Source organism: Calonectris borealis, unplaced genomic scaffold (assembly GCF_964195595.1).
Source record: "Calonectris borealis unplaced genomic scaffold, bCalBor7.hap1.2 HAP1_SCAFFOLD_93, whole genome shotgun sequence".
Classification (NCBI taxonomy): domain Eukaryota; kingdom Metazoa; phylum Chordata; class Aves; order Procellariiformes; family Procellariidae; genus Calonectris; species Calonectris borealis.
The window spans coordinates 328,306-351,856 of NW_027441486.1; the positions used below are offsets into that span (position 1 = coordinate 328,306).

Below are 23,551 nucleotides of genomic sequence, written 5' to 3' on the forward strand. Positions count from 1 at the left end.
CACGCCCCCTGCACGGGGGTAGGGCCTACAGACTTGCCCCTGCTGCGCTTGCCCCGCCTCCAACCCAAATATGGGCGGGGCTACCGCACGCCAGCCCCGCCCCCAGGCCCACGCATGCCAATCATACATGCTCCCCCCCCCTCCCCCGAGTGGACCAGGGGCGGGGCTTCCCCACGACCCGCCCATTGCCAACGCCCCGCCCCCAACAACCCTTCCCCCCCGCAAGTATTTTTGCAAAAAAAAAAAGAAAAAAAGTGAAAAAGTAGAAAAAGAAACAAAATTTAAAAAAACGGTGGAGCCGCGGGTGAGGGGGGAGGGGCGATGGGGTGGGGGAGGGGAACATCCATACATCTATACACAGCGCTATAAGGTGTGTACCTATGGGGTGGGGGCGGGGCTCACAGCGCCACGCCTTTCCTTCGTTTAATGTATAGATCCGCTCCCCCCCCCCGGTGCGTACATCGACATCCGGGCGCGGCCGCAGAGGGGGCCCCGCCCCTCCCCCGTCCGCAGGTGCACACCCCTATATATATAATATATATATATACATACACACATATGTACAGCCAGGCACATACATACACGTGTCTGCGCACACGCGTGTCTGTATGTGTCGTCCCCCCCACGCGCCTACGTACAGGCGCACGTACGTATCCATACGTCGGTGTCTCCATATAAGTGCCCCTCCCCCCCCATCCCGCCCCTCCCCCACCGACCTGGCCGTTTCCTCCTTTTCCTCTTTATTCTGTCCAAAAAAAGGGGGAAATCAGTTAAAAAGGGGGGGGAGGGGCCAGCCCGGGGTGACAGCGCGGCCCCGGGGGCGCGAAAAGAAACGAAAAGGGGGTGGGGGAGGGGTGGGGGGGGAGGGGCGTGTTTTTACCTGCAAAGAGACGTGGGGGGGAGGAGCGTGGGGGGCGGGTGGGGGTGGGGGGGAGGGGGAAATAAATTAAATACGAACCAAAGAAGGGGAAAAAAAAAAAAAAAACCAAAAAAAAAGAGAAAAAACCACCAGGAAGCAGCAGGCGAATCGGCGGCGAAGCGCGAGCCCGGCGGGGGCTCGGCCACAGTCCCAGCTTGGCGCGTGGCGGGGGGGCTCCGTGGGGGGGGGCCCCCGTGGCGGTCGCTGCGGAGGTTGTGCGGGGGGAGGGGAGGAGATTTCTGCGGGTCGAGGCTCCGTGGGTCTCGGGCGGGGGGCTGGGGGGGAGGGGGAGGCCTCCGCTGGTCGGGGGGGCTCCGCCGCGGCGTCGGGGGAGGGGGCGCGGACGACAACCTGGGGCCACCTCGGCAGCAGGAAGAAGAGAGAGAAACTGAGAGAGGGTTAGCGGGGGGGGGGCGGGCGGCTGAGCCCCCCCCCCAGGGCTGGGACCCCTCCCCCCCCACACAAATCCCCCCTCCTCCTCCATTTCCCCCCCCCCCATTCCGGCAGCTCCCCCCCCCTGCTGGGACCCAAAGAGAAGGTTATGGGGTGCCCCCGCTCCCCCCCCAAAAAAAAAAACAACATGGGTGCTGGGGGGGGGGGAGGGGCACCAGGACCACCCCTCCCCCCGCCGTCGTCGTCGTCATCGGCCGTCGCCCCCCCGGCGCGGGGGGGTCAGAAGTGGGCCAGGACCGCCAAGCTCTGCTTGCAGTCGATGGCGGCGGCGTCGGGGCCGGTGAAGGAGAGGGGCAGCGCCGCCAGGAAGAGCCGGCAGCTCTCGGGGGAGTCGAGGGCCAGCGCGGCCCCCACCAGGGCGGTCGGCAGCGCCGGGCGGAAGCTGGGGAGAGAAGGAGGTCAAGGACCGAGGGGGGGGCGGGGGCCCGGGGGGGGCGGGGGGTCCGTTGCAGGGGGGGGGCAGGGGCCCACGGGGGGACACGGGCCCGTGGGGGGGGGACAAATGACCCTATTGGGGGGGCGACACGGCCCCATTATGGGGGACAGAGGCCCGTGGGGGGGGGACACATGACCCTATTGGGGGGGGGGGACACATGACCCTATTGGGGGGGGGGGACACGGCCCCATTATGGGGGACACAGCCCCATTTGGGGGGACACAGGCCTGTGGGGGGGGACACATGACCCTATTGGGGGGGGGACACAGCCCCATTATGGGGGACACAGCCCCATTTGGGGGGACACAGGCCTGTGGGGGGGGACACATGACCCTATTGGGGGGGGGGGACACGGCCCCATTATGGGGGACACAGCCCCATTTGGGGGGACACAGGCCCGGGGGGGGGGACACGGGCCCGTGGGGGGGGGACACTATTGGGGGGGGGACACATGACCCTATTGGGGGGGGGACACGGCCCCATTATGGGGGACACGGCCCCATTTGGGGGGACACAGGCCTGTGGGGGGGGGACAGGGCCCCATTACGGGGGACACGGGCCCATGGGGGGGGACAGGGGCCCATTACAGGGGACATAGCCCCATTATGGGGGACACAGCCCCATTTGGGGGGACACATGACCCTATGGGGGGGGGACATGGCCCCATTATGGGGGGGACAGCCCCATTTGGGGGGACATGGCCCCATTTGGGGGGGGGGGGGCGCAGCCACATGGGGGTGACATGGGGATGTGGCCCCATGGGGGCGAGGGGGGGGACACGGCCCCACGGGGGACACACACAGGGATGTGACCCCATTGGGGGGGGCACAGCCCCATGGAGGGGGGGACGGGGGGGTTGTGGCCCCATGGGGGAGGGGGGGGACACGGCCCCACTGGGGGGGTTGTGGCCCCATAGGGGTGGGGGGGAGGGGGCCCTAAGGAGGACAGGGCCCCACGGGGGTGGGGGGGGCACAGCCCCACAGAGGGGGGACGCACAGCCCCAGCTGGGGGCCGTGGCCCCACGGGTGTGACACGGGGGGGGCTCAGAGGGACCCCCAGCCCCACTGTGGGGCACAGCCGGGGGTGCCCCCTCCCCCCAGGGCCAGTGTGGGGCAGAAATGGGGGTGCTCCCCCCCCAGGGCCAGTGTGGGGCAGAAAATGGGGGGCTCACCCCCCCCAGTCCCAGTGTGGGACAGAAAGGGGGGGCTCACCCCCCCAGCAGGGCAGAAATGGGGGGCTCACCCCCCCCCAGTCCCAATGTGGGACAGAAAGGGGGGGCTCACCCCCCCAGCAGGGCAGAAATGGGGGGGCTCACCCCCCCCATCCCAATGTGGGGCAGAAAGAGGGGGGGCTCACCCCCCCCAGCGGGGCAGAAATGGGGGGCTCACCCCCCCCAGCAGGGCAGAAATGGGGGGCTCACCCCCCCCAATCCCAATGTGGGGCAGAAAGGGGGGGGCTCACCCCCCCAGCCCCGCTGTGGGGCAGAAATGGGGGGGCTCACCCCCCCCACCCCCCCCCCAATCCCCATCCCCCCCCCCCACCGCCCCGCACGACTCACCTGCGCCGCCGCCGCCGCCGCGGGGGTCCGGCTCCTGCTCTCCCCCCTCCCCCCCCGCCCCCCCGGTACCCCCCCCACCCCCCCCCCGCCCCCCCCCAGCCGGGGGGGCGCGGGACCCCCCCGGCGGCCCCACATACGTTTTGATCATGGCCTTGAGGGCCGCCCGGCGCTCCCGCTCGGCGAACTTGTCGATGAGGCGGGCGGCCATGGGGGGGGCGGCGCGGTAGAGGCGGAAGAAGCGGTGGTAGTTGGCCAGCGCCCAGGCGGCCCGGAGGGCCAGCGCCTGCGCCACCAGCGCGTCCCCCCGCAGCGCCGGCGTCAGGTAGGCCAGCTCCGTCGTCAGGTCTGGGGGGGGGGGGGGGGGGGGGGGGGGAGGGGGGAGGGAGGGGGGAGGGAGGGGGGAGGGGACACGAAGGGAGGTGGGGGGCACAGGGGGGGCACAGGGGGGTGAGGGGGGGACGTGAGGAGGGAGCACGGGGAGGGGAGATGAAGGGGGGTGGGGGGGGACACGAGGGGGGGTGGGAGACAAAGGGGGGTGAGGGGAGGGACATGGGGGGGGGACACAAAGCGGGGTGAGGGGGGGAGGACACAAAGTGGGGTGGGGGCCCCCAACCCCCCCCCCCCCCAATGAAGATGGGTGGCATGGGGGGGCCCTAACCCCCCCCATGGACATGGTGGTTGGGGGGGGCCCTAAACCCCCCCCCCCCAATGAACATGGGGGGCTTGGGGGGGCCCTAACCCCCCCCCATGGACAGGGTGGTTTGGGGGGGGCCCTAAACCCCCCCCCCAATGAACATGGGGGGCTTGGGGGGGCCCTAACACCTCCCATCATGAACATGGGGGGCTTGGGGGGGGTCTAACCCCCTCCCAATCAACATGGGGGGCGTGGGGGGCCCCTAAACCAATTGAGAGTAAATGGGGGGGGGGTCTCAGGGCATCCCTAACCCCCCCACCATGGACATGGGGGGCTCGGGGCACCCCTACAACCCCTCAATGTCAGCAGGGGACCCCTGGAGCACCCCTAAAGCCCCTCAATGTCAGCAGGGGAGTCCCTGGAGCACCCCTAAAGCCCCTCAATGTCAGCAGGGGAGCACCTGGAGCACCCCTAAAACCCCTCAATGTCAGCAGGGGGTCCCTGGAGCACCCCTAAAACCCCTCAATGTCAGCAGGGGGTCCCTGGAGCACCCCTAAAACCCCTCAATGTCAGCACGGGAGCCCCTGGAGCACCCCTAAAACCCCTCAATGTCAGCAGGGGAGCCCCTGGAGCACCCCTAAAGCCCCTCAATGTCAGCAGGGGGTCCCTGGAGCACCCCTAAAACCCCTCAATATCAGTAGGGGGTCCCTGGAGCACCCCTAAAACCCCTCAATGTCAGCAGGGGGTCCCTGGAGCACCCCTAAAACCCCTCAATGTCAGCAGGGGAGCCCCTGGAGCACCCTAAAACCCCTCAATGTCAGCAGGGGAGCCACTGGAGCACCCCTAAAGCCCCTCAATGTCAGCAGGGGGGTCCCTGGAGCACCCTAAAACCCCTCAATGTCAGCAGGGGAGCCACTGGAGCACCCCTAAAGCCCCCCCGCACGAGCGGGGGGGTCCCGGGATCGCCCCCCGTCCCCGCTCACCCCCCGAGTTCCTGGTGAACATGTAGTAGAGGATGCGGTAGGCGGTGAACTCCCCCACGTTGCCCGGCAGGTTCTCGGCGTAGAGCGACTTGAGCTGCGTCTGGCACTGGTTGAACTCCTCGTGGTCGCCCTGCGGGGGCGGGGGGACCCTCAGGGCCGAGTTCGGCACAGGGTGGGGGGCGTGGGGGGGGTCCCGAGGGTCCCCGAAACCCACCTTCTCCAGGGCGATGCGGGCGTGCGTCTCGTACACCTCCACCGTGAACTCGGTGCGGACGCCCTGGACCTGCCAGAGGGGGCGGGAGGGGGTGATGGGGGGGCGGGGGGGGATGCTCTGCCCCGGGAGACCCCCAAAAAAATCCAGGAGAGCCCCCAAAAAATCTGGAAGGCCACTCTCAAAGGGGCCAGGAGATGCCCAAAAGCTCTGGGAGACCCCCCCCCAAAAGTCCAGGAGAGTCCCCCCCAAAAGGCCTGGGAGACCCTCAAAAGGTCCACGAGACCCCCCAAAAGGCCTGGGAGACCCTCAAAAGGTCCACGAGACTCCCCCAAAGGGTCCAGGGGATCCCCAAAAGTCTGGGAGACCCCCCTCGAAAGACTCAGGAGAGCCCCCCAAAATCCAGGGGACCCCCCAAAAGGTCCAGAAGACCCTCAAAAAGGTGCAGGAGACCCCACCAAAGGGTCCAGCCGATCCCCAAAAGTCTGGAAGAGCCCCCCCCAAAGGGCCCAGGAGAGCCCCCCAAAGTCCAGGGGACCCTCAAAAGGTCCAGGAGACCCCCCCAACGGGCCCAGGAGACACCCCCAAAGTCCAGGAGACCCTCAAAAGATGCAGGAGGCCCCTCCAAAAGGTCCAGCAGATCCCCAAAAGTCTGGGAAACCCCCCCAAAAGGAGAGGAGAGGCCCCAAAAAGTCACCGGGACCCTCCAAAAGGTCCCCGGGACCCCCCAAGAGACCCCCCCAAAGGCACGGGGACCCTCCCACGGGTGTCAGGGGGGGTCTCACCGTCAGATCCTGCCGGATGGATTTCATCTGCTCGCAGGCGAAGGCGTAATCCTGCTTCTCCTTCCAGTGGGACTTCACCAGGCTCAGCGACTTCTTCAGCACCTGGGGGGGGGGCACAGGCGTCAGGGCGGCCCCCTCCCCACCCCGGGGTCCCTGGGGGACGCAGGGGCGGCCGCTGACCGAGACGGGGCGGACGGTGGAGGGGTCGGGGGCGCAGGTGAGGCGCAGGTAGTGCTTGGTGACGTCCTGGCAGGTCCCCAAAATCTTCAGCTCGTTCCAATCGAGACCCTCGGAGGAGCCGGGGGGGTCGGAGCCCCCCAGGGGGAGAACGAGGGGCTCCGGTCGCAGTTTTTTGGGGTGCCCGGGTTGGAAACGAGCCGCTCGTCGCTGCTTCTTGAATTCCTTCTCGGGGTCCTCGTAGTCCATGGCCGGGCGCTTGCGGTTGCGCTTGGAGGGACCTTGGTCGTGCCTGGGGGCGGATATTTTGGGGTGAAAACACACGGGTTTCAGTCAGCGACAGAGCCCGGAGCCCCCGACCCCAATCCCAGGCTCCGCCCTGGACTGGGGAGCCCCAAACTGGTCCCAGTGCCCCCCCCACCCCCAGGTACCTTTTCCCCCGCTGCATCCGCATCCGGCCGCGCTCCACGTGGCCCCCCCGGCCGCGGGTTTTGGGGGGAGCCCGGCGGGCGCCCGGCCGGCTCTCGGCGCCGGAGAGGGAACTGTCCGAGTCCGAGTGGGAATCGCTGCGGGGAGAGCGGAACAGGGAGCTGGGGGGACCCCCAAAAAGACCCTCCAACATCCCCCCACCCCCCAGGCTGCCTGGCACCTCCTGGGAGCGAGGCGAGGGGGTGCCGGGGGGGAGGGTTTGGGGGTGCCGGAGCCCCCCACCTGCGTCGGAAGTGTCGTCCGGGGGAGCGGGAAGAGGAGCGGGATCGGGAGCGGGAGCCGGCGCTGGAGGAGGAGCTGTTCTCCTTCATGAAGACGTTGCGGTTCCCGAATTTGGTGGGGAAACCGTTACCGCGAGCTCGGCCGGCGCCGCCGCCGCCGCGTTGAGGCGGGGGGCCCAGGGCCGCCGCCCCCCCGGCGCCGCCGCCGCCGCCGCGTTGGGGAGGGGGCTGCGGCAACCCCGAACCCGCCGCCGGCCGAGGGGGGTGCAGAGCCGGCACCTCCCAACGCTTCTTCTTGGGGCTCTCGGCGACGCCGTCCCGGCTCAGCCTGCGAGGAGAAAAGGGGGTGAGGCGGGGGTGAGCGTCCCCCCCCTCATTTCGGGGGTCCCTTGGCGGCGGGGGGCTCACCCCGGCAGCGGCTCGCGGCTCCAGTCGATGGTGTAGGCGGTGCCGTCCTGCAGCCGCGCCTGCAGCACCTCCTTCAGCAGCTTCTCCGTCCGGTCCTTGTCCTCCTCCGACTCGCAGGCGGTGAAGCAGCGCTGGACGTACTCCTTCATGTCCTGCGGCCAGTCCTCCGGCTTCCCCCTGGGGCGCGGGGGGGCTTGGTGGGGCGCGGGGGGGCTCCGCGAGGCGCTGGGGGGGCGCTGGGGGGCTCGGCAGGGCGCTGGGGGGGCTTGGTGGGGTGCTGGGGGGCTCGGCGGGGCGCTGGGGGGGTGCTGGGGGGGCGCTGGGGGGGCTTGGTGGGGTGCTGGGGGGCTCGGCGGGGCGCTGGGGGGGTGCTGGGGGGCTCGGCGGGGTGCTGGGGGGGCGCTGGGGGGCTCGGCGGGGCGCTGGGGGGGCTTGGTGGGGTGCTGGGGGTGTGCTGGGGGGCTCGGCGGGGTGCTGGGGGGCTCGGCAGGGCGCTGGGGGTGTGCTGGGGGGCTCGGCAGGGCGCTGGGGGGACTTGGCGGGGCGCTGGGGGATGCTGGGGGGCTCGGCGAGGCACTGGGGGGGCTTGGTGGGGCGCTGGGGGGCTCCGCGGGGCGCTGGGGGGGTGCTGGGGGGGCTTGGTGGGGTGCTGGGGGGCTTGGCGGGGATGCTGGGGGGCTCAGTGGGGCACTGGGGGATGCTGGGGGGCTCGGCAGGGCGCTGGGGGGGCTTGGCGAGGCGCTGGGGTGTGCTGGGAGGCTCGGTGGGGTGCTGGGGGGCCTCCGTGGGGCGCTGGGGGGGTGCTGGGGGGCTCGGCGGGGCGCTGGAGGGGCTTGGTGGGGTGCTGGGGGTGTGCTGGGGGGCTCGGCAGGGCGCTGGGGTGTGCTGGGAGGCTTGGTGGAGCACTGGGGGATGCTGGGGGGCTCGGCAGGGCACTGAGGGGGCTTGGGGGGGTGCTGGGGGGCCTCCGCGGGGCCTCCGCGGGGCGCTGGGGGGGTACTGGGGGGCCTCCGCGGAGCGCTGGGGGGGTACTGGGGGGCTCGGCGGCGCAGGCAGCCATCGCCAAGCGGGGCTCAGCCGCGTATCGCAGTGAAAACCCACCGTGCGCCGCCCCCACGGCGAACCCCCCCCCCCCCCCTGTGGTTTTGGGGTACCCAGCGCGGCCCCCCCCACCCCCCGTCCGTCTGCCCTCGCTCACCCGTGTCCGTGGTGCTTGTCAGGGCCCGGCTGCCCCCCGAAACCGCCGCCGCCGCCGCGCTGCTCCCCCGCCCCGAAGCTGGGGGTGGTGAGGACGAAGGGGCGTTTGGGGAGGTTGAACTTGAGGCCGCCGGCGCCGGGGGCTTCTGGGGGGGGAGAAAAAGGGGGTGAGGGGGGGCTGGAGGGTGGTTTGGGGGGGATTTGGGGGGGATTTGGGGGGGAATTCGGGGTTTTCAGGGGAGTTTGGGGGTGAAAGCGGGGGTGCGCAGTGTGTTTTGGGGGGAACCTAAGGTTTTGGGGGAATTTTGGGGTGCAGGGGTGTAGTGTGATTTTGGGGGGGAACTGGGGGTTTTGGGGGAGTTTTGGGGTGGGGGGGTGGTTTGGGGGGGGAACTTGGGGGAGTTTTGGGGACGAGGGAGAGGATTTGGTGCAGGGGGTGACCTCGGGGTGGGGGGGGTCACAGCTCCCGCTGCTTTTGGGGGGATTCCTGAGGACATCCCCCCCACAAACCCACCCCAGCCCCCTCCCCAACAGCCCCCTCCCCCCAAAATTTGGGGGGGCTCTTACGCTTCATGCGGCTCCAGAGCTGCTGCCCCTTCTTGCCCTTGGGGCCGGGGCCGGGCCCCTCGCTGTAGCCGTGGGGGGGGTACGGGGCGGCGGCGCTGGGTGGGGTCCCCCCGCCGCCCCCCGCCGCCCCCGTCGACCCCCCTCCCCCACCCAGGGGGTGGGTGCCGTGGGGTGGGGGGGGCTGGGGGGGGGCGGCGGGGGGCAGCTGGGGCTGGGGGCTGCCGTAGGGGGACGCCTCGTCCAGGCCCGGCACCGGCGGCTGCTGCGGGGCGGGAGAGGGGATTTGGGGGGGGGGGGGGCGACACCCAGGGGTCCGGGCCCCCCACAGGGAACCGGGCCCCTCACATCCTGCCCCATGGGGGGATCTGGGCCCCCCACGTCCCACCCCACGGGGAGCCCGGCCCCCCAAGTCCTCCCCCACAGGGGGATCTGGGCCCCCCAAGTCCTGCCCCACGGGGAACCCGGCCCCCCAGGGGGAACCCAGCCCCCCAAGTCCTGCCCCAGGGAGAACTGGGGCCCCCCCCAAGTCCTGCCCCACGGGGAACCCAGCCCCCCAAGTCCTGCCCTACGGGGGGACCTGGCCCCCCACGTCCCACCCCCCAGAGGGGACCCAGCCCCCCACGTCCCACCCCACAAGGACCCCGGCCCCCCAAGTCCCGCCCCATGGGGAACGTGAGCCCCCCACATCCTGCCCCAGAGGGGGACCCACCCCCCCTGCCGCGGGCCCCCCCTCACCTGGCCGAGGCCGCTCTGCTGCCCGGGCGTGGGGGGCTGCTGGGGGGCGGCAGCGTAGGCCCCCCCCCCCGCCCCGTAGGGCGCCGCCGCCCCGTACCCCGAGTAGACGCCCTGCAACGAGACCCCCCCCCGGGTCAGCCCCTGCAGCCCCCCCCGCAGCGCAGCTGGGGGGGACCCCCGAGTGCCGCCCAGGGCCGGGGGACCCCCGGACGCCCCCAGCTCACCATGGGGTAGTAGTAGCCGTAGGGGTAGTAGCCGCCGTAGGGCTGGTACCACTGGTAGTAGGGGGGCTGCTGCAGGCTGGGGTCCCCCTGCGGCGAGGAGTACTGCGGGGGGAGGAAGGCTCAGCCTTAGTCCCCCCCAGGGACCCTCCTGGGACCCCAAAACTCCCCGTCCCACTCCCCAGCCCCCCCCCCCCAGGACCCTCAGGGACCCCCCCAGGACCCCTCTGCCATCCCAGGACCCCTCCAGCCCCCTCCTGCACCCCCAGGACCCCCCAGCTCCCTCTTCCACCCCCCAGGACTCCTCCAGCCCCTTCTCCCCGCCCCCCCAGCCCCCTCTTGCACCCCCAGGACCCTCCTATAGCCCACCAGGACCCTCTTCTCCCCCCCGCCCCCTCCTCCGCCCCCCCAGGACCCCCCCAGACCCCTCCTGCACCCCCAGGACTCTCTGGGACCCCCCTGGCCCCCTCCTCCGCCCCCCAGGACCCTCCTGCAGCCCCCCAGGACGCTCCGGGACCCCCACCAGCCCCCCCTAGCCCCCCCCCCCGGGACTCCCTCCGCCCCCCTCACCTGCGCCCCCCCGGAGCCGCTCCCCGCGCTCTTCCCGCTGGCGGCGGCGGCTTTGCTGATGCTGGCCAGCGCCTGCCGCGCCTTCTCCCACTCGGGGTTCTCGTGGGCCGGGGCCTCCAGGCCGCCCTCCCGCGCCCCGCCGGCCCCCAGCCCGTACTGGGGGGCCCTGAGGGGAGATGGGGGGGTCGGTCAGTGCGGGCCGCGCCCCGGGAACCGGCCCGGGCGTCCACCCCCCCGCCCCGCCCGGCCGGCGCTCACCACTCCGGCGCTCGCTGGTCCCCGATGTTGGCGGCCATGGCGGGGCCTCCCGCGGCCTCCGCGCCGCCGCCCCCACCCCCGGGCGCCGCCGCCCGCGGGGCTGGGCCAGGCCGGAGCGATCGGTACCGGCGCCTCCGCGCTCCCAAAATGGCGGCGCCGCCCGCACCGAACCTTCCCCCGCCTCCACTTCCGGTCGCCTCTTCCGGTGACGTTACGCGCAGGGCCAATAGGGGCGCGGGGAGGGCGGAAGAGGCGGGGTTAAGTGGCTGAGAAGGCGGGGAGGAGGAGCAGGGGGAGGACACAGGGAAGGCGGGGCGTTGGGCAGCGGCGGCCAATGGGAGCGAGGAACGCCGCCGGTGTTAGCCAATGGGAAGGCAAAGCTGGGAGGCGGGGGGAAACGGCGGCCGGGAAGGGACAATCCCCTCTCAAAGCGCAACGGGGCTGCGGGGGGGGGCGGGGGGGTGGGGCTGGGGGTCCCATAGAGCGGGGGGGGCGGATATAGGGGTCCCATGGGGGGGGCAGGCGTGGGGGTCTATGGGGTGGGGGGACGTATGGGGGTCTATGGGGGGGGGGGGACGTATGGGGGTCCCATAGGGCAGGGGGGGCAGGTGTGGGGGTCCCATGGGGGGGCAGATATGGGGGTCCATGGGGGGGGGAGGGGGCCGGTTATGGGGATCCGGGGGGGGGCAGGTATGGGGGTCCATGGAGCCGGGGGGGGGGAAGTAAGTGGTTTCGGGGGGGGGGGGGGGCGCGGTTTCGGGGGGCCGCTCCCTTCCTGCCGGGCCCAACTTCTGCATTCGGGGCGGCGGCGCCATGGGGACCCGCGTCCTCCTCCTCCTCCTCGGTGGGGCCGGGGGGCGCGGGGGGGGGGGCACCCACATTTGGGGGGGGGGGCGGGACGTGGGTGCCACCGTCCCCCCCCGGGTCTGTCTCCGCAGGGTGCTGGGGGCTGCGGCCGGGCGGGGCCTCGGGCCGTGAGTACCCGGGGGGACGCGCCGGGGGTCCCGGGGGGGGGGCGGGGACATGGGGGTCCCCACCTCCCCCTGTCCCCATCCCCAGGGGTTTGGGGTCCCCCGTCCCTGTCCTCAGGGTCCCCCCATCCCCAGGGGGGTCCCCCCAACCCCCTGTCCCCATCCCTGTCCCCATCCCCAGGGCTCTGGGGTCCCCGTCCCCATCTCTGGGGTCCCCATGTCCCGCTGTCCCCATCCCCACGTCCCCATCCTTGTCCCCACCCTGGGGTCCCTGTGTCCTCCTGTCCCTACCCCCAGGGTCCCCCCGTCCCCCTGTCCCCGTCCCCATCCCCGGGGTCCCCCTGTCCCCATCCCCAGGGCTCTGGGGTCCCCACGTCCCCCTGTCCCCGTCCCCATCCCCAGGGCTCTGGGGTCCCCACGTCCCCCTGTCCCCATCCCCAGGGGTTTGGGGTCCCCCATCCCTGTCCTCAGGGTCCCCCCATCCCCCTGTCCCCATCCCCAGGGCTCTGGGGTCCCTGTCCCCATCTCTGGGGTCCCCATGTCCCGCTGTCCCCATCCCCACGTCCCCATCCTTGTCCCCACCCCCAGGGTCCCCCTGTCCCCATCCCCAGGGCTCTGGGGTCCCCACGTCCCCCTGTCCCCGTCCCCACCCCTGGGGTCCCCCCGTTCCCGTCCCCAGCCCCAGGGTCCCCCCGTCCCCGTCCCCAGCCCTGGGGTCTCCCCATCCCCGTCCCCAGCCCTGGGGTCCCCCTGTCCCCATCCCCAGGGCTCTGGGGTCCCCACGTCCCCCCGTCCCCATCCCCAGCGCCGGGGTCCCCACCTCCCTGTCCCCGTCCCCAGCCCCGCAGCGCCCCGAGCTGAGACCCCGGGAGGGGCTGTGGGTGCCGGCGGGGGCCCCCTTCCACTTCCAGTGCTTCGGCCCGGGGCCCCTCTTCCTCCTCCTCCACCAGAACCGCTCGGGGCCGGTGGCGAACGTCACCTCCCGCCGCGGCTTCGTCACCTTCGCTCGCGTCGCCGACGCCGCTGACGCCGGACCCTACACCTGCCGCTGCTGGGACCCCCCCGGGGGGACCCCCCGGCCCCCCGGCCCCAGCAGCAACCCCGTGGAGGTGGTGGTCACCGGTGAGGGGGGGCTGGGGACAGTGGGGACCCCCCTGTGTCCCATCCCCCCCCCCCCGTGACCCCGCTGTCCCCCCCCCAGACCCCCGCCTGGACCCCCCCAAGCTCTCGCTGCCGCCGCTGCAGCCACTGCCGGTACCGCGGGGCACCAACGTCTCGGTGGTCTGCGAGGGGCCCCCCGGGGCCGCCACCTTCCGGCTCTACCGGGGGGGCCCCGGGGGGGCCGTGGGGCAGCGGGCGGGGGGGGGCGTCGTCCCCTTCCCCCTCGGGCCCCTCCACCCCCGCCACGAGGGCGCCTACTTCTGCACCTACAGCCCCGCGGGGGGGGGGGTCTCGGGGCCCAGCCCCCCGCTGCTGCTCCTGGTGGAAGGTGAGGGGGGGGCACCCCCAAATCTGGGGTGGGGGGGGGCTATTAAAGGGGTGGGGGGAGTGCTCAAGTTCAGGGGGTGTCCTGAAAGTCAGGGACTGGATGGGGGGGGTCCCCAACTCCAGGGGTTTTGAGGGGTGGGGGGAAGTTTGCCCCGGGGAGGGGGGGCTGGGGGCACCCCCAAATCCAGGTGGGGTCTGGGGCACCCCCCAAAGATGGGGGGGGTGGGGGCAGCCCCTCATTCCAGAGGATTTGGGGGGGGGTCTTAAGGATGGGGGGAGGGGGATCCCCCAATTCCAGGGGGGTGGGGAAGGGCCCAGGCTGCCTCCCCTGGGAAGGGGGGTCCCGAAAGCGGGAAGCTGGACGGGGGGACCCCCAAATCCAGGCTGGGGATCCCTCAAAGCCCCCTGGGGGCAGCTGGGGCCCCCCCGGGCAGAAAGGGGGGGGGTGCACCAGGTGTTGGGGTGCCACCTAAGACCCCCTCCCCCCACAGGGGGGAGTGCCACCCCCAAGAGCCCCAACTGGCCGGGCTGCGAGTACTGGGGGGGGTCCCACTGACCCCCCCCCACCACGCCCGGATGCCGGAACCCCCCCAAAATGCCGGGGCCCCCCAGAACACTGGGGACCCCCCGCTTCAGCTCAATAAAGCATCATCAGTGGACACCTGGGTCCATGTCAGTGGCCCCCCCCCAAACGCAGAAGGGGGGGCTGATCCCCCATAATGGGGGGGTCCAGACCCCCATAACGGGGGGGGGGGGGGGGCTCCTCTCCCCACCCCCGCCAGCGAGACGCAGACCGCGGAGAATTGGAAAAATCGTTTAATTAGGGGGGGGCGGCGGGGGAGGGGGGGGTCCCCCGACTCCGTTTGACACGGGGGGGGGGGCTGGAGTGGGGGGGAGGGGCCCCCCCGTTTTCGCCAATACGAAACGCCACAGAGGGGGGAGGGGCGTGGGGGGGGCGGGGCGAGCGCTACGACGAGAAACCAGCACTGGGGGGGGGGGAAGGGGGGGGGGGGGAACCGCCGAAACGAGAGAGAAAAAAAAACAACGAAAAAAAAAAACAAAACAAAAAGAAAAAAAAAAAAAAAACCAAGAAAGGGAAAAAGAAAGGGGCTGGGGGAGGGGTGGGGGGCGCTGGGGGGGGGTGGGGGGCGCTGGGCCCCCCCGGCCCCGCCCGGCCCCCCCGCCGGGGGCTACCAGAAGTCGCGGCGGTGGTAGGAGTCGGGGTCGCAGTACTTGGTGACGACGACTCTGTTGGCGAACTTGCGGCCGGTCAGGCCCTGCATCGCCTTCTGGCAGTCGAAGACCGAGGTGAACTCCACGAAGATCTGGGGGGGCCGCGCAGGGGTCGGGGGGGGGCCCGGCTGCCCCGCGGACCCCGCCCCACGGAGCCCCGCCCCACGGGCCCCGCCCCACGGAGCCCCACCCCACGGAGCCCCGCCCCACGGATCACATCGGGGTGCCCGGGCGCCGTCCCCGTCCCCCTGCCGCGTCCCCAGGACACGTCGGGGTGCCCGGGCGCTGTCCCTGTCCCCATGGCCGCGTCCCCAGGACACATTGGGGTGCCCGGGCGCTGTCCCCGTCCCCCTGCCGCGTCCCCAGGACACATCGGGGTGCCCGGGCGCTGTCCCTGTCCCCATGGCCGCGTCCCCAGGACACATTGGGGTGCCCGGGCGCTGTCCCCGTCCCCCTGCCGCGTCCCCAGGACACATTGGGGTGCCCGGGCGCCGTCCCCGTCCCCCTGCCGCGTCCCCGGGACACATCGGGGTGCCCGGGCGCTGTCCCTGTCCCCATGGCTGTGTCCCCAGGACACGTCGGGGTGCCCGGGCGCTGTCCCCGTCCCCATGGCCATGTCCCCGGGACACGTCGGGGTGCCCGGGCGCCGTCCCCGTCCCCCTGCCGCGTCCCCAGGACACATTGGGGTGCCCGGGCGCCGTCCCCGTCCCCCTGCCGCGTCCCCAGGACACGTCGGGGTGCCCGGGCGCTGTCCCCGTCCCCCTGCCGCGTCCCCGGGACACGTCGGGGTGCCCGGGCGCTGTCCCCGTCCCCCTGCCGCGTCCCCGGGACACATCGGGGTGCCCGGGCGCCGTCCCCGTCCCCCTGCCGCGTCCCCGGGACACATCGGGGTGCCCGGGCGCCGTCCCCGTCCCCATGGCCGCGTCCCCGGGACACATCGGGGTGCCCGGGCGCTGTCCCTGTCCCCATGGCCGCGTCCCCGGGACACATCGGGGTGCCCGGGCGCTGTCCCTGTCCCCATGGCCGCGTCCCCAGGACACGTCGGGGTGCCCGGGCGCTGTCCCTGTCCCCATGGCCGCGTCCCCAGGACACATCGGGGTGTCCGGGCGCTGTCCCCGTCCCCCTGCCGCCTCTCCGCGTGACACCGAGCTGCCCCTCCCCCCCCCATCCCCCCCTCCTCTCCCACCTTTCCGCATCCCGGCACCTCGACGCCGTCGACGGGCCGGGGGATCTCGATGGATTTGACGAGCCCGTATTTGCCGCACTCGTCCCGCACGTCCTCCACGATCTCCTCGTACTCCTCGTCGTCCAGCAGCTCCTCGGGCAGCACCATGTTCATCAGGCACAGCACCTCGGTGGGGTGGCCGCCCATCTGCACCTGCGAGCTCATCAGCCCGGGCACCTGCAGCGTCACCGGGGTCTGGTTTATCGTGCTCTGGTGGGGGGGGGTGGGGGGGTTGGAGGGGAGGGGGGGCGACAGCGGGGGGGTTAGGGGGGGTGACGGGACCCCGCTGCGCCCGCCCCGATACGGGGGGGGGAGGGGTTGGCCCCCAGACACCCCCCCCCCCCCAGCTTGGGGACCCACAGCTCCCTACAGGCGGCGGCAGCCCGGCCCTCCCCGCCCCCCCCGCAAGGAGAGGACCCCCCCAAGTGACGCCCCCCAGCCCCCCAAGAGAGGACCCGCCTGTCCCGGCACCCCCCCACCCCCCTGGGCACCCCCAGATCGCTGGGGACACAGATGAGGGGTCCCGGTACCCCCCCCACCCCCCAGACCACTGAGGACGTGGACAAGGGGTCCCGGTAACCCCCCACCCCCCCGGGACCCCCAGATCACTGGGGGACACAGACGAGGGGTCCCAGTACCCCCCCATCCCCCCAGGACCCCCAGATTGCAGGGGGACACGGACGAGGGGTCTTAGCACCCCCCCCCGCTCCTTAGAGATGGGGACAAGGGGTCCTGGTGTCCCCACGTCCCCCCCAAGCACAGGACCTGGGTGTCCTGGCACGCCCCCAGCCCCCCAAGAGAGAACCCGGGTATCCCAGCACCCCCGCACCCCCCCAGGGACCCCCAGATCACTGGGGACACGGACGAGGGCTCCCAGTACCCCCCAGCTCTCTAAAGATGGGGACAAGGGGTCCTGGTGTCCCCACGTCCCCCCCAGGACAGGACCTGGGTGTCCTGGCACCCCCCCACCCCCCTGGGGACCCCCAGACCACTGGGGATGGGGACAAGGGGTCCTGGTGCCCTCAGACCCCCCCCAAAAGAGGACCTGGACACCCTGGCTGCCCCCCAGCCCCCCCCAGAGACCCCCCTCAGCTCGCTGGGGATGGGAACGAGGGGTCCTGGTGCCCCCACACCCCCCCGGGGACCCCCATAGCCCCCCAAGGAGAACCCAGGCATCCAGGGACCCCCCCCAGAGCACCCAGGTCTCCTGCACCCCAACAGCCCCCCCAAAAGAGGACCCAGGCGCCCTGGTGCCCCTAGACCCCCCCCAGGAAAGGACCCAGGTGTCTGAGGACCCCCCAAAAGAGGACCCAGGAGCCCTGACACCCCCACACCCCCCCCCAGGGACCCCCAACTCGCTGGGGACGTGGACAAGGCGTCCTGGCACCCCCGTAACCCCCCTAAAAGAGACCCCAGGCACCCTGTGACCCCCACCCCCTCAAAAGAGGACCCAGGCCCCTCCCCCGCCCCGGGGGGACCCCGGGGCCCCTCCCCCCGCCCCCCCCAGCCCCGGGGGGACCCCGGGGTCCGGCGCCCACTCACCAGGGTGGCGTTCTTGGCCCCCACGCTGGCCCGCTGCACCAGCAGCTTCTTGTCCCCCAGCTGCATCCCGTTGAGCCCCGCGATGGCCTGGGGGGGGGACACGGGGGGGTCACCGGGGGTGTGGGGGCGTCACCGCGGGGTTTGGGGGGGTCAGCGCGGGGTTTGGGGGACCCCCACCCCAATTTGGGGCACCCCAAAACACCCTGAAGCTTCAGCAGCAAATAAAAAGTTCAAGGTGGGGAATTCTTTGTTTTCCTACGGAAGAATTTGGGGGTCTGTTGCCCCCCCCTAAAAACCAGCACGATTTGGGGAGGGGGGGCGATACCTGCACCCCCCAGGGCACCCCCAGGGGCTGGGGGGATCCCGGAGCCCGTTTAGGGGGTCCCCAGAGCCCGGCAGCGTTTCCCTGATGGGTTTTGGGGTGCGTTCGGGGGCGTTTTGGGCACAGAAAGCACCGGAGGTGCCTGGGGGGGGACACAGGGGGGTCACTGGGGGCTTGGGGGGTCACCGTGGAGTTTGGGGGGGTCACCGCGGGGTTTGGGGGGCCCCCACCCAAATTTGGGGCACCCAAAGAGCCCCCAAAGCCACAGCAGCAAACGGAAAACTCGATCTGGGGAGTTCTCTTTTCTCCTCCCGAACGTGAATTTGGGGGGTTTAGCTCTGTCCCCCCAAAAAACCAGCACGATTTGGGGAGGGGAGGCGACACCTGCACCCCCCGGGGCACCCCCAGGGGCTGGGGGGGGTCCCCAAACCCATCGGGGGGGATCCCCAAACCCATTTAGGGGATCCCCAGAGCCCACCACCACCTCCCCGAGGGGTTTTTGGGGGCACATTTTGGGGCGTTTTGGACATAAAACGCCCTGGAAAAGCCCGAGTGGGGGTAGGGGAGGGTCGGGGGGGTTTCGGGGTCCCCCGGGGGGGTTTTGGGGGTACCTGGTCGGTGACGTTGATGTCGACGTACTCGCAGAAGGCGTAGCCCTTGGAGAGGCCGGTGGCGCTGTCCTTCACCAGGTTGAAGGCTTTCAGGGGTCCGAAAGACGTCAGCAGCTCCTTCACCTGGGGGGGGGCCACAATTTGGGGGGGCCATGGCAGCTCTGGGACCCCCCCACGGCACCGGGGACCCCCCCACGGCACCGGGGACCCCCCCTTCGAAACACCTCGGGGGTCCCGGTTGCTGCCCCCCCCCCACCCGATTGCTGCCCCCACTGATGGAGAATTCAGCCTGGGGGCGGGGAAATGGGGGTCCCCCGGCCCCCCCTCTGCTGTGATACCCCCCCCAAGGTTTGGGGGGGCTCTGGGGGGCCCCCCGCCTCACCTGGTCGTCGTTCAGGTAGTTGGGGAGGCCCCCGATGAAGAGCTTGTGAGCGGAGTCGGGCACCACCGTGGAGACGACGCCTGGGGGGGGGACACGGCCGTGAGCTGGGGGGGGGGGGAGCAGGGGGGGCCCCCCAAAACCAAACCAGCACCGGGGGGAGCCCCAGCGTGGCCGGGATCTCTGGGGGGGGGTGGGGAAGGGGCACCCCAGAGCTGCCCACCCCAACCCCAAACCCATTTTAAAACATAACGCACCCCAAAAAAAGGTGGGGGCACCCTGAAGTGGCTCCCTCTCTTCCAAAGCTCATTTTGGGGGGGGGGAAACAGCGCACCCCAAAATGGAGGGGAGCCCTGGGGGGGCCCCACAGCCCTTTTCTCCCCCCCCGGAAAAAAAAGGAGCCCCAGGAGGGGGGTCCCAGCGCTGCGTCCCCTCTCTTCAGCTCCTCCATCAAGATGGGGGGGGGGCCCTGGGGGTTTTGGGGGGCCCCCGGGGGTTTTGGGGGGTCCCCAGCTCACCCGGGACGTAGACGGAGGGGTTCTCCGACATCCCGGGCAGCGGCTGGTAGTCGTGGGGGCGGCGGATCTTCAGCGACTGCCCTTGGAAGATGATCCCGTCGAACGCCATCGCCTGCGTGGTCTCGTCCACCGAGCGGAACTGGGGGGGCGGGGGACGTTAGGGACCCCCCCGCGGGCGCCGCGCCCCTCCCCCGTCCCTCTCAGACCCCCCTTTTTACCTCCAAAAAGGCGAAATTTTTATCCTGGTTGATCTGGACGGCCAGGACGGGGTTCCCCGGCGCCTGGGTCAGCCCCCCCAGCCGCATCTGGGCGTTGAAGAAATCCATCATGGCTTCCTAAAGGGGGGGTGGACCCCAAAAATGGGGGGGACAGGGGAAAAGATGAGGTCGGGTCGTGGAGCCCCCACTCGGGCGGTGGGCGGGGGCGGTTTTTGGGGAGGGGGGGCTGGTTTTTTGGGGAGAGGGGGCTTGGTGCTGCGTTCTGGAGGGAAAGGAGAGGGGGGAACCAGGTTGAGTCCCCGAATTGGGGAAAAGGGAGGGGTTGGGGGGGACGGGGGGTTTTAGGGGGCAAGGGGGGTGTTTTTTTGGGGAGGGGGGGCTTGGTGCTGCATTTGTGAGGGAAAAGATATGGGGGGAGCCGCACCGAGCCCCTAAATTGAAGAAAAGCAGGGGGGTTGGGGCGGACAGAGAGATTTGCGGAAAAAAACGCATTTTAGGGGGGACGGGGGGTGGTTTGGGGAAGGGGGCGGGTTTTTCTGGCGGGGGGGCAGTTTTGGGGGGGGGGGCAGTTTTTTGGGGAGGGGGGGCAGTTTTTTGGGGAGGGGGGCTCAGCACCGTGCTGCTGGGAACATCCAGGAGGGAGCGGGGGGCCGGGGCTGAGCCCCTCGTAGGGGGGACAGGGGGGTTTTGGGGGGTAGCGGAAAAGAGGGGGGCATTTGGGGGACAGGGGGGGTTGGGGGGGGATGGGGGGGGTTGAGAAACGTGGGGAGGGGCTTTGGGGAGGGGCTTTTGTCTGTCCCCGAGGCCTCATGGCGAGCGGCTCCTCCGTCGGCGCCCCCAAACCCCCAGCCCCAAAACGGCGCCGGGTCCCGAATCCGGCGCCCCCACCCCCCCCGTGTCCCCCCCCCCCCGTGCCCCCCCCACCTCGGTGATGCCGAAGGGGATGTTGCCGACGTAGAGGCGCCGCGCCTGCCGCGTCATCTGGCTGCCCACCACCGGCACCGGCGTGGGGGTGACGGCCAGGCCGTCGGGGGTCATGGTGGGCAGCAGCGCCGTGGCCGGGATCTGCCCCGCGGCTGGAAAATGGGGGGGGGAGGCACCGTCAGGGACTGGGGCGGGGGTTGGGGAGCCCTGGGAGGGTTCTGGGGGGCTCAGGGGGGCCCTAGAGGGCTCTGGCGGGGTTCTGGGGGGCGCTAGGGGGCTCTGGCGGGGTTCTGGGGAGCCCTGGGAGGGTTCTGGGGGGCTTAGGGGGGCCCTGGGAGGCTCTGGGGGGTCCCAGAGGACCCTGGAAGGGCTTTAGGGGGCTCAGGGGGGCCCTAGGGGGCTCTGGGGGGGTTCTGGGGGGCCCTGGGAGGGTTCTGGGGGGCCCCAGGGGGGCTCAGAGGGGCCCCAGGGGGCCCTGGGAGGGCTTTAGGGGGGTTCTGGGAAACCTTGGGAGGGCTCTGGGGGGCCCCAGGATGGTTCTGGGGGGGCTCTGGGGGGCCCCAGGGGGCCTTGGGGGTGCCCTGGGAGGGGTCTGGGGGGCCCCGGGGGGCTCTGGGGAGCCCTGGGAAGGGTCTGTGAAGGTTTTGGGAGGCCCTGGGGGGGTTCTGGGAGGCTTGGGGGGGCCCTAGGGGACTCAAGGGGACCCCGGGAAGGCCTGGGAGGGTTCTGGGGGGCCCCGGGGGGCTGTGGGGGGGCCGCACCTTGCATGGCTTTGTACTGCATGGGGGTGATGTGCTCGAAGCCGGGGGGGGGCACGTCCCAGTACTTGCGGATCTTCTTCTTCTTCTCGTGGCGGGGGGAGCGGCTGGGGGGGAGGGGGGGCGCGCAGCGGGGTGAGGGGGGGGCTGAGCACCCCCCCGTGCCCCCCCCCCGCTGACAGACCCCCCCAAACTCACCTCAGGGGTCCCGAAAGGCTCAGGGGTGACCTGCGAGGGAAACGACACCGCGTTACGACGGGCGCCGGGCTGACCCCCACCCTTAATTAAAGCGGGGGGGTACCAAGCCCGCTGCCCCCCCCCCCCAAAAAAAAAAGGGGGGCGGCCCCCGGCCGGTACCGGCGCCGCCGGCGGTCGCGGGAGACGCTGCGTTGATCCCGGTTTCTCCGATCCCGGCTGCGGCTCCGACGTTTCCGGTCCCGGCTGCGGGAGCGGCTGTGGCTGCGCTTCCGGTGCCGGTTCTCCTTGTCGCGCTCTGAGGGGGGGGGCACAAAATGGGGGGGGGGGTCAGCAGCCCCCCCAAACCCCCCCTGGGTGCGGCACCCCCCCCACCCACCCAGGGCTGGGACCCCCCGTCACCCCAGGCTGGGGGGGGTCTCCATCCCCTCACAGGGGGGCACAGGGACCCCCGGGGGGGGCAGCACATGGCGCGGGGGGGGGGCAGCACGTGGCGGGGGGGGGGGCTGCCTCCCTCCCCCAACGCTGCCCCCTCCCAGCTCACCCCGAAATAAGAAGGGGGGCAATAACGGGGGAGGGGGGGCAATAATGGGGGGGGCACCGCGACCCCCCAGGCACCGCAGGGGGGGGCGGGAGGAAGCGCTGAAGGGGGGGGGCCCCAAAGGGAGCCCAGCCGGGGGGTGCAGGGAGCCCCCTCTCGTGGGGAGGGGGGCAGCCCCCCCCGGGGGGGGCAGAGACCCCCCGAAAGGGCGATGAGGGCTGCAGCCCCCCGCGGGGACTGGGGTTACCCCCCCCCACGGGGAGCACCTCACGGGGGGGGTACAGACACCGGGGGGGGGGGCGGGGACCCCCCCCAAGGCCCGGGTGGGGGCGGGGCGGGCCCGGCGGCGGGTGGGGGAGGGGCGGCGGCGGCGGGGTGGGGGCGGGGCGCCGCCCCCGCCGGTACCTTGTTTGTTCTCGTTGAGCTGTCGCTCGAACTCGTCGAAGTCCGACATGGCGGCGGCGGCCCCGGCTCCAGCCCCGGCCCCGCTCCCCGGTTCCCGGTTCGGCCTCGGCCCCGGCCCCGCTCCCGGCTCCGACCCCGCGCAGGCCGCGGCGGCACCGTCCCCCCGCTCGGCAACGCTCGGCCACTTCCGGCCCCGCGCTCGGCAGCTTCCGGCCGCCGCTCGGGGCTCCTCGGGCCACGCTCGGCCCTTTCCGGCGCCGCTCGGCCCTTTCCGGCGCCGCTCGGCCCTTTCCGGCGCCGCTCGGCCCTTTCCGGCGCCGCTCGGCCCTTTCCGGCGCCGCTCGGCCCTTTCCGGCGCCGCTCGGCCCTTTCCGGCGCCGCTCGGCCCTTTCCGGCGCCGCTCGGCCCTTTCCGGCGCCGCTCGGCCCTTTCCGGCGCCGCTCGGCCCTTTCCGGCGCCGCTCGGCCCTCCCCGCTCGCCTCTTGCTGTTCGGCTCTTTCCGGAAGAGCTCGGCTCCCCTCAGGCTCCTTCCGCCACGCTGTTACGCCACTTCCGGCGGGGCCTCAGTGACTTCCGGCCCCCGCTCCGCGCCTCAGTCACCGGGGTCGGGGGGGGAATCAGCCGCGCTCCGCCGCCCCGGCGGGGTCCCGCCGCCTCCGCCGCTCCCGGTGGGCGCTGGGAGAGCCCCGGTGCGCGGCTCGGTACCGCCCGGCCGCCACCTCGGTGACGCTTCCGCTTCCGCCCGGGCGACTTCCGGCCGGTTGGCTCCGCCCCGCGGTTCGCCCCTTCGGCAGTTTCCGCCGCCGTTCGGCTCCTTCCGCGGCAGGCGCGGGCCCCGCCCCATTCCGAGAGAGCCCTTCCGGCGGGGAGCGGAAGTGTCGTCACGGGGAGGCGGGGCCACACGCGCCCCATGGGGAACAACCCCCCCGGGAGGGTCCCGTGACCCCCCGACCCCGTCCTTGACCCCCCGCGCCCCCAACACCCTGACCCCTGACCCCCGTGACCCCTGACCCCACCCCCGACCCCACCCCCGACCCCCCCCCAAAGGAGGCTCCACATTTGCCCAAATCTCGGCGGTTCCTCCCCGTTTATTCGCCCGTTTTTTCTCTTTTTTTTGTGTTTTTTTCTCCTTTTTCCTTTTTTTCGCCTTTTCCGCGTTTTTCCCTGGGCCGGGGGGGGGGCGGGGCCACGGGAAGGGGAGAACCCCCATAGTGGGGGGGGGGCCAGGACCCCCCAGGACCCCCCAGCCTGGGCACAGGAGGGGGTTGGGGGGGTCCCACCCCCCTGGGGGGGGGGCGGGGGGGGGTCAGGCCGGTTTGGGGGGGGTGGGGGGGTCCCACCCCAGTGCAGGAGGTGGGGGAGGGGGCTGGGGGGCGTCACCCCACTGGGGAGGGCACTG

The 23,551-nt window shown here is 72.0% G+C and overlaps 3 protein-coding genes across 6 annotated transcripts; 1 reads left to right on the forward strand and 2 right to left on the reverse strand.

Moving 5' to 3' along the window:
- Positions 1 to 263: 263 nt before the first annotated feature.
- LOC142076710 (leukocyte receptor cluster member 8-like) lies at positions 264 to 11,009 on the reverse strand. 3 transcript variants are annotated; one of them, XM_075139117.1, is made up of 15 exons: positions 10,823 to 11,009; positions 10,565 to 10,730; positions 9,998 to 10,099; positions 9,774 to 9,884; positions 9,039 to 9,300; positions 8,473 to 8,617; positions 7,275 to 7,451; positions 6,868 to 7,194; positions 6,588 to 6,722; positions 6,160 to 6,448; positions 5,980 to 6,081; positions 5,198 to 5,266; positions 4,984 to 5,113; positions 3,504 to 3,711; positions 264 to 1,754 (listed from the first exon to the last, which is right to left on the reverse strand). In XM_075139117.1, exons 1-15 carry the CDS (start codon positions 10,858 to 10,860, stop codon positions 1,592 to 1,594), a joined length of 2,424 nt encoding a protein of 807 aa, XP_074995218.1. In that variant the 5' UTR covers positions 10,861 to 11,009; the 3' UTR covers positions 264 to 1,591. The 3 variants fall into 3 exon arrangements, with proteins under 3 accessions (XP_074995218.1, XP_074995217.1, XP_074995220.1); XM_075139116.1 differs by having other exon boundaries at positions 6,588 to 6,746; XM_075139119.1 differs by lacking the exon at positions 9,774 to 9,884 and having other exon boundaries at positions 6,588 to 6,746.
- A 603-nt stretch (positions 11,010 to 11,612) lies between these two features.
- LOC142076705 (platelet glycoprotein VI-like) lies at positions 11,613 to 13,940 on the forward strand. The gene is made up of 5 exons (XM_075139110.1): positions 11,613 to 11,666; positions 11,761 to 11,796; positions 12,634 to 12,915; positions 12,995 to 13,282; positions 13,773 to 13,940. Exons 1-5 carry the CDS (start codon positions 11,636 to 11,638, stop codon positions 13,835 to 13,837), a joined length of 702 nt encoding a protein of 233 aa, XP_074995211.1. The 5' UTR covers positions 11,613 to 11,635; the 3' UTR covers positions 13,838 to 13,940.
- A 141-nt stretch (positions 13,941 to 14,081) lies between these two features.
- LOC142076704 (splicing factor U2AF 65 kDa subunit) lies at positions 14,082 to 22,313 on the reverse strand. 2 transcript variants are annotated; one of them, XM_075139109.1, is made up of 12 exons: positions 22,153 to 22,313; positions 21,369 to 21,504; positions 21,210 to 21,239; positions 21,015 to 21,118; positions 20,254 to 20,405; positions 19,330 to 19,446; positions 19,112 to 19,250; positions 18,597 to 18,676; positions 18,215 to 18,337; positions 17,282 to 17,368; positions 15,701 to 15,916; positions 14,082 to 14,606 (listed from the first exon to the last, which is right to left on the reverse strand). In XM_075139109.1, the coding sequence occupies exons 1-12, from the start codon at positions 22,199 to 22,201 to the stop codon at positions 14,472 to 14,474; spliced, it is 1,368 nt and encodes a 455-aa protein (XP_074995210.1). In that variant the 5' UTR covers positions 22,202 to 22,313; the 3' UTR covers positions 14,082 to 14,471. The 2 variants fall into 2 exon arrangements, with proteins under 2 accessions (XP_074995210.1, XP_074995209.1); XM_075139108.1 differs by having other exon boundaries at positions 15,701 to 15,949.
- Positions 22,314 to 23,551: the final 1,238 nt, after the last annotated feature.